This window comes from Xiphophorus hellerii, chromosome 2 (assembly GCF_003331165.1).
Source record: "Xiphophorus hellerii strain 12219 chromosome 2, Xiphophorus_hellerii-4.1, whole genome shotgun sequence".
NCBI lineage: Eukaryota > Metazoa > Chordata > Actinopteri > Cyprinodontiformes > Poeciliidae > Xiphophorus > Xiphophorus hellerii.
Genome location: NC_045673.1, coordinates 30,892,068 through 30,905,563, shown reverse-complemented (window position 1 = coordinate 30,905,563; position 13,496 = coordinate 30,892,068). Strand labels below are relative to the sequence as shown.

The following is a 13,496-nucleotide window of genomic DNA, read 5'->3' as shown; positions in this document are numbered from 1 at the left end:
TGAATTATAAAGTCTGAAATGACTTGCTGCAGCGTTCTTTAGCTCATCTGGGCTGCAGTAATCTTTGGCTATGTCTGCTCCTCAGGCTGTCCACCAGGCTGTAGAGGGGGTGAAAGGCATTATCCTTCATAGCTCTGCTCTTCTTCAGCATTCTGTCTCTCATCACCTCTTCCAGTGGAGCCAGCTTGATTCCCACAACTGACTCAGCCTTTCTTATCAGTTTTAGTCTGTTTAAGACTTTCACCTTCATTGCAGCACCCCAACACACCATTGCATGGAAGATGGAACTAGCCACTGATGACTGATAGAACATGAAGAGCATCCTACTGCATATGTTAAAAGACCTGAGCTTCCACAGAAAATAGAGTCTGTTCATGGCCGTTTTGTAGAGCACATCGGTGTTCACTTCCAGTCTAGTGTAACACCAGTCTAGTGTAAGATTGAACCTGCCCCACATCTGCCCCTGAGATGGAGATTAGGAGCAAATGTGATTTATTACTGCAGAACCACTGTCAACCATGCAGAAGCAGAAGTTTGCTCTCTCTGTACTACGTCACAAAATTGTCCAGCAATGTCCCGTACTCCACCTCCTGTCCCCTTTCACACACCCCACGACAGCCTGCACCTTATAAAAGGCAGAGAGACTCTAGATTAGAGGGGCAGGGGAAATTTTTGGCTTTGTCCCTCTTATCAGTCTCTAAGTTTTGACTCACTCAATTTCTAAAGTTTGGGTTTGCCTAATCTGTAAATATACGTGAATGACTTAATAAATGTTTTTACTCATTTAAGTCAGTCTTACAGAGTCTTCCACAGATGCAACCCCAAAAATATACATCGGGTTCTGTGTAGAGAAGTGTTTTTGTTGGTCCTTAAGTTTGTATGATCCATTTTTGTTTGGTAGAAAATACAGCTTTGTTCCAGAAAGACTCTCAAATGGAAGAGAAGCTCCTCAACTCATATTGACAGAGTTTTCAGAATTATTAAAGAAGTGATTTATACTTTCTAAAACAAACATAAATAAGTCATAAAACATATTTTTGTTGCCATGCAGTTATCAAATGTTGACACTTGATGTCAGTGTTGCAATGTTTAAATCTTGCATCTGCATAAGACCAGTATGCAAGTAACCATATCAACAAGAGTACTGTATTGAAGAGTAATAATTTAAACTACATTTGTTATGTGTAATAGTTAAAACATATTTTAACTTTTTAAGCCCAATGATTCTCCTTTCTCACATTGTTGCTGTAAAAACCTTGTGATAATTAAAAATATTATTACCTTATTGCCCCAAAGCTAACATCTGGGGTTAAGTCAGGGTTTCCTATCGTTCTATTGGTTTCACAAAAGCAATCACACATCTGTTACCATGGTAATTTATACTAGAAAGCTTCTGGCCCAGGAGCAGGATAACAGCATGGCTCAACCAGTCAGTAGCCACTTGTTTATGTGTATTTAAACTTGTATTTGTGTTTTTATCTTGTCCCATCTGCAAAATGAGACTTCCTTTGATATTGCTCCAGTTTGGTCCAACATCCATCAATTCTCAGAAAGATGAATTTGGCCAAAAGGACCCAGCAGAAGCCTTTACCACTGAGGAGTTCAGTAGATTAAAATCAGTGGTGAGGGTATAGGTTGTCACGGTGGCTCATCTCTATTCCCCCCACAGGCGTCTGGCTGCAGCAGGCCATTCCTGCGATGAGCTGCAGAGGTGAGCTCCGATGCTTCTGCTGTTTCCTGGGGGAAATGTTGGTAAATAGAGAACGACCAAAGAGCTGCCCTCATCAAACCTTTCCCTGAGCCTCCCCAGGCTCTGTGTACCTCAAAGCCTCAATCAGCCTCAGCTGACATCGAGTCTAATTGCTCACAATCCCATCTTCCGATGAGGTCCTGCTGTCTTTATCTTAGCCAGACTGATTATATTTATGCTCCTAACTGGCTAACAACTCCACAGGCTGTTCTTCATCTCAGGCCTCAGCCTCAGCCTGTTCCTTACCACTGCGCCGAAGAGCTCAAGCCTCTTCTCTGCACTCTAAAGCCAAAGGCCTTCCTCTGAGATCCAGAACCCAGAACCTGCCGCCTTTCCTGGTGCCTGTACACCAATACCTCCTCTTGCTCCTTCCACTCATCACCAGCACATTCAGCATCAACTCTCCACCACATAGTGGACAGACAGCGGAGCACCTTCTCACATAGACTTCTCCAGCTTCGCTGTGGTAGGAACAGATACAGGAAATCCTTCCTGCCACATGCCATCTCACTGTACAATAAAAGCTAAATCATTGTTCTGCACTAATCAGTCCAATTTTGCACAACTGCACTGTGGCACACTTGCTGTACATATATTTAAATATACATATCTGCATTTTTTGAATCTTTGCAAGGACTGCTCTAAGTTGCTTTTTATATTAACAGCATTTTATATTTTACAATTTATAGCATTTTATATTTTATTTTTCACTACAACTACTACTCACTGGTAGTTGTTATTGTGTCTTGTCTCTATGCTGTAACTACGAAGTAATTTCCTGCTGGGATGAATAAAGTACTTCTATTCTATTCTATTCTATTCTATTCTATTCTATTCTATTCTATAACTCTCTCATCACCTGCAGAAGTTAGCAGTTTTCTCCTGTAGAGCCGCTAACTTCAACTCAGAATCTGCTGCAAAATCTCACAGCAGAAGAAGGTTGAGGGTCCTTGCTATGCACCAATAAAACTATTGCGGATTTTTCTTTTCACCTCTAGCACTGAATAGACTCCTTCAGTGCTACCTCCTAAGAATCCTTCAGTGCTGCCTCTCAAGGCTCCTTTAGTGCTAAAATATACTGTAGTTCTGGCTTAAGCACAGATGAGGCAGTGAGGGAGGTTGAGGTGGAAAGTGGTGATTAGTGATAGCAGCGTTTCTGTGACTAATGAGCTGTGGCTACTGGCTTGACTTGGTGTGATGCCAAAATCAAATCAAAAATCAAATCAAATTTTATTTGTATAGCACATTTCAGCAGCATGACATTTCAAAGTGCTTTACATCATATCAAACAGAAACACAAAGCAAAACATAGAATCAACAATCAAAACACGACATTAAGTCAGGTTCCATCAATAAATTTGTAATTGATTACGTTTCAAATACAATTCCAAACAGGTGGGTTTTTAGTGGAGTTTGCATCCATAAAAGGTTTACTTGTTACACTCCTACTGTGTTATATGGAACAAAATACCTATTGCTATTTTTATTCCCACTCACTCTCACAATCACACAGTTTAAAACGATGTAGACAGCATTTTAATGGACTTCTGGCACAAGGCTCTGTACACCTCTTTCACGGAATTTCGAGCAGGGACTCCGCCGTCCCTCACGGATTTTTGTGCAATTCTATGGTACCTGTTAGTGTCTAGAATTTACAGGGTTTGTGTTACGCGCAGTGACCCTCAGTCACTCGCCGTTTTTCTTCCAGCACTAGGCTCCGTACACCTCTTTCACTGAATTTTGCTCTGGGACTCCGTCGTCCCTCACGGATTTTTGTGCAATTTCAACATAGAATCAACAATCAAACCATGACATTAAGTCAAGTTCCATCATTAAATATGTAATTGATTACGTTTCAAATACAATCCTAAACAGGTGGGTTTTTAGTCTAGATTTAAAGGAAGTCAGTGTTTCAGCTGTTTTACAGTTTTCTGGAAGTTTGTTCCAAATTTGTGGTGCATAGATGCTGAAAGCTGCTTCTCCTCGTTTGGTTCTGGTTCTGGGGATGCAGAGCAGACCAGAACCAGAACCTGAGAGGTCTGGAAGGTTGATACAACAACAGCAGATCTTTAATGTATTGTGGTGCTAAGCCGTTCAGTGATTTGTAAACTAACAACAGTATTTTAAAGTCTATTCTTTGAGCTACAGGGAGCCAGTGGAGGGACTTTAAAACTGGTGTTATGTGCTCTATCTTCCTGGTTTTAGTGAGAACGCGAGCAGCAGCATTATGGATCAGCTGCAGCTGTTTGATTGATTTGTTGGACAGACCTGTGAAGACGCTGTTTCAATAATCAATGCTACTGAAGATAAACGCATGAATTAGTTTCTCTAGATTTTGCTGAGACATTAGTCCTTTAATCCTGGAAATGTTCTTCAGGTGATAGAAGGCCGACTTTGTAACTGTCTTTTTGTGGCTCTGGAGGTTCAGGTCAGAGTCCATCACTACTCCCAGGTTTCGGGCCTGATCACTGGTTTTTAGTTGTAATAACTGAAGCTGTTCATTGACTCTAGATCTATAACTCTAGATCTATAACTCTATATCTACAACTCTAGATCGTTCCTCTTTAGGTCCAAAAATAATAACTTCAGTTTTGTTTCTGTTCAGCTGGAGGAAGTTTTGGCACATCCACACATTTATCTGCTCTAAGCATCTGTTCAGTGATTGGATGGGCTCTGAGTCACCTGGTGACATCGTAATGTAGAGCTGTGTGTCATCTGCATAGTTATGGTAGCTAATATTATTTCCTGTTATAACCTGAGCTAGTGGGAGCATATAAATATTGAATAAGAGGGGTCCCCTGATTGAACCTTGGGGTACCCCACATGTAACCTTTGACCTCTTTGATTAGAAGTTTCCTGTTCTTTATATAAGATTCAAACCAGTTAAGCACTGGACCGGAGAGTCCGACCCAACTCTCCAGTTGATTCAGTATGCTAGCATGCCATGTAGCTGCATCCTGACTCTAATGGGTCCAGGACCAGCATGGGTCCTGGTTGGTTTGATTGTAGCCTTTTGCTGCAGGATCAGGCACTGCTGATGCAGAGAGCATGGAGAGTGTAGATGAGGATCACCAGGAAGTGGGAAACAGCAGGGGAAAATTATTTGGTAAATGCTGACAGTGTGGTAATGTCATAACTTCCTTCATATGCATTTTTTCAGGTGTGTTAAATCACGCCATTTCTAGATAATTTTGGAACTTTGTAAGGTCTTTTGTGAAAGTCTGATAATATATACATGCCCATATGAATTTATTAGAAGATAAAAAAATAGGTTCTTATTAATTGAATTGGACAAGGGAAACTCATGTTATTTTGTTTTATTAAACACAGTGATAAATATTAGCCAATTATATCTGTGCATTTGATTATAGCTTGTCACAAAATTTTTAGTTGCCTTAGTACTATTGAATCATTTCTTTATTTTTAGCCAGTCATCAAAATGTTCATAAATAAACCTATAATACCCATTGTGTTATGATGTCATTTTGCTCACTGTGTGTTTTTTTAAACCATCTTTACTTTTTATATAACAAACTTTAAATTACCAATACGTACAAACAGTGCTGTGTGAATTAAATAGATTTGACAAATACACTGTGCAGAACAGTTGAACAAATCAAATGAGCTTTTCCTTCGTATCCTCACACAGCTGAAGTCGGCACCCAGAAGTAATATAAACCTTCCATCTCCTCACACCCAGAATCTGTGTGTTAGTGTAAACATGCCCAGAGTGTGTCAGCTCTCTTGTTGCAGTAGCAGTTAATAAGGTTTGTCAGGAGGAAGCTATATTGATCGGCTCAGTTAAATGCTCATTTAAGTGTCCCACAGGCCCAATCACCAAGCTGGTAACGGTCTCATGCTCTATTTGGAATTGTGCTCTTGTTTAGGTGAACTTGTTAGGGTATCTGCTGATTTGATTTTTGTATTTTATTCTGACCATTGGATGTGTGTGTGTGTGTGTGTATGAGAGAGAGATTAGAAAGAAAGAGAAATTAATAAATGTTTTCAGACTGCAGGGTCAGCCATGCTTCAGACTGATGTGCTGCAGTATGCCTGTCTGTTGCTTTCTCCCTTATTTTTCTGTACTTCTGCATTCATCTCATGTATACAGAACAGCTTGCTGACTTGCCTGCTGCTCACACTGAGCAACTTGTGACGGTGGAACTAACAAGCAGCTATTGTGCATGATGTTGTCCAGTCAGCTCGGTCTGGTTTTAAGAGCTCACAGTGAAAGTGAACCAAACCAAATGAGAAATTCTACTGTGAACATAAAGTGAGCAAATGAAGGGATGTTAAATTGGAGATGTATGATTTCTCCTTTTAAATGTTATGGGAACTCCTACTGCAGTGTTTGGGAGCTAGAAGCTTTTCACTAACATTCATGATAATCAGGAATCAAAATAAAAATAAGAAATGTATGGACTAGTTATATGAATCACTCAAGGACAGGATATTTCTTATTTGGAGAATATGGGCAGGTAAATATAGGACATCCTGGAAACCTGTTCAGTAAAAAAATATATTGTGAAGGTCTTTACAATATTACTGGAGGCCAAATATTTATTAAGATCTCCAGGTTCAAAGATGACAACTTCTGTCTTCTCTAAAGTTATAACCAGAATATTTAGCCATATAAGCCTTCCTGTATTTAAGATGTCTCTTTTAAAGAATAATAAGAAAATACTGTGTATTCAGCACTCAGTATTAGGTGAATTAAAAATTCCCTGGTTGAGACAAACATCAGCAGACTGAGATACCAACATCTGCAATGAGAAACAATTTGGTCTGCAGAAACAGAGAAAAGGTCCTCAGAAAATAAAATGCAGTAGTAATGCAATAACAAAAAAAGAAGAGGCAAACATGGAGAAAATAAAAAATAAAAAAACCTCACCAATACACAGTTGCAAGTGATTTCAAAAATAAAAATAGATCAAATTTGACAATAAAAAAATAGGAATACTGCAATATACTGTCTCTGTATCACAGGTAATTTCAAAGTTAGCTTGATTCTCATGACTTTTTAAATAAGGTGTCAGACCATTGTGTTGAATTAGGAAAACAGGCAGTGTAGGAAAATTGTACCAAACCCTCAGAGAAGTTGACTCCACGCATCACGTTCCACTGGAAACATTTCTGCAGGGACTGGGAGGCCGCGATAAGGAGGACAGGACAGATGAGAGCAGGAGAACAGGGCTGTTCCTCTGAGGTTGGAAAAAACCTATATCAGGTTTTTACAAAACAAAATATGAAACTTGAGCATCTGCTCTGAAATCTGCTCTATGATTTGTGAAGAGTGAATTATTTAGTAGTCTGAAAGCTCCTTAAAGACCGAAGGGAATTGTGAGTCATGTAAATGGAATACTAGCTCACCTAGCGACAGACACTGATACAAAGACCTAAATGAAGTCATTTTTATGCCACATATTGTCTTATATTAACAGAAACTCTGGTTGGTGTTAATATGCAGTAGTGTTTATGACTTGGGCCATAACTTAATTTGTAATGTGTGGGGAGGACCTTTCATCTCTGAGCCAAGATCATTTAAACACTTAAATTAATGGATTCAACAAGCATAAGCTTCTGTTTGAATTAAAGAGGTTGAAAAAGCTGTGCAGCAATTAACCAGAACAGATGGAAAACAGGCTGCGCTGCGTTTGGGTCAGAACTGACAGGGCAACACAAAACCAGCAGAATTAGCCATGTGTGTTTAGATACCAGTTTAACCAATCACTAGCAATACCAGCCAATTGAAACATGTTTCTTATTCTGTCATTATTTAAAGCAATAAAGCAACTTTTACCCAAACAGATACTGTAGAATTAGGGTCATTGGTGTGATTAGCTACAAATCATCCAAAATGCAAATAAATGTTGATTTCTGTCAACTTCACTCTGGTTCAGCCATTTTTACAGTTGAAACCAAAATAAGTACACCAAGATCAATTCAATTAGCTAAATTCCACAATAATGAGAATGTGAGTATGTCAGAAATGTAATTATTAATGTCTTCAAAATCAGAAGTTTACATACATCTCCTCTGTATTTTGTAGCATTGCCTTGTATGAAACCTTTTGGGTTGCTGGAATTCTGGCCCATTTCTCCTGACGGGACTCGGGTCATGGCTTTGTGATGACCTCAACAAAACATTGACTTTCTTGTCCTTTAGCCACTCTGTAACAAAGTTACAAAGTGTCCAATTTTCCATCTGGAAAACTAATTTTCACTCTATATTTAACTTCTTGACTGATGTCCTTCACATGTTACTTCAATATACATTCCATTAATTAATAAATAACATGTAAATATTACATCATATATGTTTAAAATGCTTGTGGGTTGATTTTTGTTAAGGAACAAATAGGAATTGTCTTGTAATCTGTATTTTCCACTCAAAAATCTACACAAGTTCAAATATGTAAATGAGTCAATTAACTGAGAGCAACTGATAGTTTATTTTAATCTCATCTGCGTGATTCAGGATCTTCAGAGTAGAATCTGTTGTCACTCCTATTCATGCAAAGACGGCAGGAGTGTTAGTATCATGATTTTATGAACACAGCTCAGCCTGCACTGCCATGTGAGAAGCTCCAACACATACAGATGGATTCCACCAAAACCTCCTGAATTATTCACCAGCTGACTGATAGCAGTTTGTGTGACAGAGGGATTGTGTGTCGGAGAGGGTGGTCACCAGCTCTGGATTACCACAGGGGACCTTCACCATTTCTCTTCAGCCTGTACAACTCCGACTTCCAGTCAGTGAGGAGTCTATTTCTATCTAGAAATAGGAATCCTTTGAGCCCTACAGTATGTAAAATAATTTTCAGCATTGTTTGAAAGCAACTCTTTTCCCCCCCTCATCTATTTTGTATTTTATCTTTATTTATTAAATACTTCTTTTTAACCTTTGGATCCATTTTTATGCACATGGAAATTGTCTGATTCATCACTCCCAACAACAAAAGCAGGATATTTATATTACTAATCTTTAACGTGAGGTATTTAAAAAAAAAAAAAGCCTTGAAAACAAATTACGAACTACAAACCAGCTTTTTTAATCTTTGTCAAATACTGAGTGCTCAGGGGGAAATTAATATTTTTTGTATAATTCTTCTTCATGAGCTTTGCAGAAACAACCTTACAGTTTACTAACTGTAATTTAAATTACAGTTTAAATTGTAATTTAAACTTTCTGGATTAGTGCCATAGTGAGATTGACAGGGTTTGATCTCGTGTCACCAAAAATTTATTTTCAATTTAAATTTTAAATGTTTATTATACCTCTAAAGAAATCAGGATAAATGTCAGAGGAAGAGAATGCTGAACTTGAGGCTGTTTCATTCTTGAGCAAAATTTCCAGAAGGTGCAAAACAATAATAGGTAAGTATAAACAGCAAGGGAGAGTCCAGCAGTCAGATCCAGGAAGGAAACAGCTTCTCTGTGTCTCAGATATGAACATGATTTTATGCAAAATGTGTGAAAGAGAGCAAAAGCCAAATAGACCTTGTAAATATGCTGGCTGAAGTTGGTAAGAAGCCAACCACAGCAAAACCAGTCTTATACTACAATGAGCTAAAAGGCCGCGCAGAGATGCTGCTTTTGGAGTTCAATAAAAAAATGTTCAATTACAGTTTGTAAACCCACTTAAATACAAGACGATATATTTTAGACACATGTCCTATTGTCAGATGAAAGTAAAATAATTACCCCAACATTTGTTATATTTGAAGAAAAGGGGCAAAGCTTGAAAACTTAAGAAAGCTATTCGATCTGAGAAGTACGGGGATGGCAGCATCATGATGTGGAGTGGTTTCCTGTAGGAACCCGAGACAGGAAGTCACTGGGTGACAGGCGGGGTACATGCTGGACAGGTTACCAGTTCATTACTAACCTCAGCCCTGCTCACACACAGACAGCTTAGAGAGCCCAGTAAACATAACAATCATGTTTCTGGGTTGTGGAAGGAAGCTGGAATACTTGGAGAAAATTAATTCAGTTTTAATTCAACTCAGATTATTTATACAGCGCCAATTCACAACAAATGTCTTCTCAAGGCACTCCGCCCCGCCCTCCCCCAAAACAAAATAAATAATGATAATACTAATTTAAATTTAATCAAAATACATTCAAACTGATCCTAGTTATCAAGGAGATCAATAAATTATTCAAAAAAGTTTAAAACATTTCTTTATATATATATATATATATATATATATATATATGTATATATATATATACAGTACAGACCAAATGTTTGGACACACTTTCTCATTGAATTCAATGAGAAGGTGTGTCCAAACTTTTGGTCTGAACTGAGTACAGACCAAAAGTTTGGACACACAGTTGTGTCCAAACTTTTGGTCTGTACTATATATATATACTGTACATAGTATAGTATATACATAGTATAGTATATACTATATACAGTATATAGTATATTTTACAAACTTTGTATTTATTACCTAAGATGGAGAGTAGCTTTGAACAAATAAGCAATTTCCCCTTGAGGATCAATAAAGTATATTCTATTCTATTCTATTCTATTCTATTTAAGGAAACCCAGCAGATTGAATCGAATCATTGACTTGCAGCATTTACTCCATGTTAAATTTTTTCTTGAAAAAGAAAAAAAAAACTGTTTAACTTCTACAAAATAAGGATAAAAAAAGACAGTCGGTAATGTTAAAATCTGTAACTTTCTTGCCGTACATAATTGTTAGCATGACTGGAAAGGATACAAGCTACCATTAAAGTTTTTTCTTTTCTAACATAATTGTTCCAGACCTTCTGTATGACTTGCAATAGTGTGGCTTAATTCAAGGCAGAGTGCATGTGCTTGAGTAGAGTACATGCCAACGGTTCAGATCAATCTCATAATGGAAATGTGTGGTGCATTAAGAAGAGAAGAATTTGATAATGACACCAGACTGCTGATCAGGTGAAATCCTATTCCACACGTTTAGAACGTTTTAAAAAATTACACATATTTACTTGTTGTATTAGGAACTAAGTAAATAACGATTTGCCATAGTTACTGGAAAGCTTTTCTGGCTCAGCAAATTATCTATAGAGTAAAAAAAAATACAGACTCATTGAATAAATTAGATTATTGAAAAGTCAATTTATTTTAAGAACTTTATCACAAAGTCAAACATAATATAGATTAATTACACATAATGGACATTTGAAAGCCTTTATTTCTGTTAAAATGACAATTTTCCACCTAAAGCTAATACAAATAGACATCTAAAGTATGAATATTACATCAGACCAATCAACAAATATTTTTAATACAGAAATGCGAGCTTAATGAAAAGTATGTATCATACCTGCTTTTAGGATATTATTTTCAAAAGGTACTTTTAATCTAACAACCCTCATTAGAGTGCATATTCTAATTTATTGAATATGACTGTACAGTGAAGGTTGCCTCTGAAACAATATCGTCTTGTTCTCAGTTGAACAAGAACATGAAGACAAATTAATAAAATTGACTGGATTTCTCAGCTTCATATCTAGAAGAACATATGTTTTCCAACAGTAAAATTTGTGTTTAATTATGTAAATTAGACATCATTGTCCTTAAAATTAACAAAGTGCTAAAGAAAGAATAGATCTGAGTGATGCTATAAGCTAGCAGAGCTGGTAAAATGGTGTATTTTGATGCCTGGCTGTATGCCACAAGATGTAGTTTTGAATCAATTGGTTTCCAACATTTTTCCTTTCAGTTTATTCTGATAATCCCACAGACTTACAGAAATGTCCCTGTGAAGCACCAGTACTTGTTACACTTGAAAGTTAACTTAAATCTTCAACAAATATGTGTTAAACATGTACCTACAGTAAAATGAGATTATTCTTGTGATCTGTGTTTGTGACAGAAGAATCTAAATGTTCAGTCTGCTTCATCAAAAGTACCTTATTAAAAACCCCCAAAACAAAACAAAAAAACTTTAATCTAATAAATTAGCCTGGAATGTGTCGCCTTGTATTTATGTTCATATGTGCACTTACTACATTGGTGGTCAGAACACACTAAGAAAACAGCTGGCTGGAACTGAATGATTGGGTCAGTACTCCATCTGTGGTTACAGGTAAGCTTGTTACCATGGCAGCAGGAAGACAGTATGTGGTCAGTGCTGCTAGTTGCACAAAATCCTGGTCTATGGTTCGGGTCTGAAGTTCTTCGAAGAGGCGTAAGATATTCACTCGGTCAGAGCGTTCAGGACAGTTTTGGGAATACTGTACAGCGCTCCACACTTTTTAATGTAAAATATAAAGTGTAATGTGCAATGACTTGTGGGATCTGGAGTCACACACAATGCTTTGTACTAAGTCAGGCATGCCAAACTGCACACATTCATAATGTGGTTATGTATTGACACTAAACCGAACAACATGCAAACAGTCTATCATATCAGCTTCATGTAAGAATCATGGCCCAAATGTTTCTTACATTTGGACAATGTATACACATTATGTTTATTCATAATGTGTGCAACATTATACACATTATGTATACAGATTATGCATATCGTTTATCATGTATATACATTGTGGACATGTTTACATTATGTGTTTAATGTCAAAAAGATTACTTCAAATTATAGTAATATCATGGTAAAGTGGGGAGATGGAAACTTTGTTCATTTGTGTGCAAAAACGTTACTTTCCTGAACATCTCCAATGTCATATTGCCAAAATGCAATGTAATCAGCAAAGTTGATATTTACTAATGGTTTCTCAGTGTTAGTATATGTATTGAGACTTTTCTGTCATGAAGGTAAAACGTTGAGTTCATCAGGATCTCACTTTCATTTTTAAAATAAATTTTTATACAGAAAGAGTACGTTTTTATTTTAAGACATTGCGCTAGCAGACTTAGTGACTAACCTTCTGCCATCTATAAGAACCATTCGATCATGTCCTTCATGAAGCTATAGAATCACCAGACTGAAGACGAATGTTATTTGAGTTTAGTGCATGTAATCTTTTTATTATTATGCATATAAAATGACAAAGTACTGGAATATTGAGTACTGAACACAACAGAGTGGAAAAATTAATTCTGATTAACATGTATGCACATACAGTGACATCTATGGCAGTATATCTCACAAATCACCAAACTACAAAAATGACTACTGTAGGTCAGGACTGAAAAAGCAATGCTGCAATAATCTATGCATGTGGGTGGAGCAATTTATTCAAAATGATGTTAAAATAATCCAGACTAGGGCAATATTGTTGACAAACTTACCTCCAGTTTGATACAATGTGTAGTTCTAAATGAGTCTTATGCTTTGAGTTCATGTAAAAAAAAAAAAATCTACAATATCTTTTGTAGGTTCTTAGGTTCTTTTTGGTCTACCTAATTTCCAGGATTATTTAAGGTAGTTTGGCTTCTATTAAGTAAAACAGATGTAGAGCAGATGTGAGTCTTTATCCTGCTGTACATGTTGATTTGATTGGGGTCTTGTATGAGAGTTTTGTTCCTTTGCCTCCAGGATTACATTTGAACCTTTTTCTCATCCCAATATGTCCAGATAAACTGGTGTGGATTTCATCAGGGCCAAAAGCTTCTTCTGAATGTCTTTAATGATGAGGCGCTGCTGTGGCTCCCTTTGCCAGCAGCCCAGCATGATGTCATAGACTTCCTTTGGACAGACTCTTGGGCGCTCTAGTACCCTGCCCTGGGTAATGCATTCAATAACCTGAAAAGGACAAAAAGGTGGTTAAAAAAAACA

At 37.2% G+C, this 13,496-nt stretch overlaps 1 protein-coding gene across 2 annotated transcripts in view; it reads right to left on the bottom strand.

Annotated features, from left to right (window-relative positions):
- Positions 1–10,953: 10,953 nt before the first annotated feature.
- LOC116729603 (NT-3 growth factor receptor-like) overlaps positions 10,954–13,496 on the bottom strand; it is a 28,968-nt gene continuing 26,425 nt past the window's right edge. Inside the window, exon 18 of one of the 2 annotated variants that reach the window (XM_032578264.1) lies at positions 10,954–13,463. In XM_032578264.1, the coding sequence (XP_032434155.1) occupies positions 13,278–13,463 (186 nt within the window). In that variant the 3' untranslated portion in view covers positions 10,954–13,277. The remainder of the gene's footprint in view (positions 13,464–13,496) is intronic. The other variant, XM_032578274.1, reaches the window with a different exon arrangement.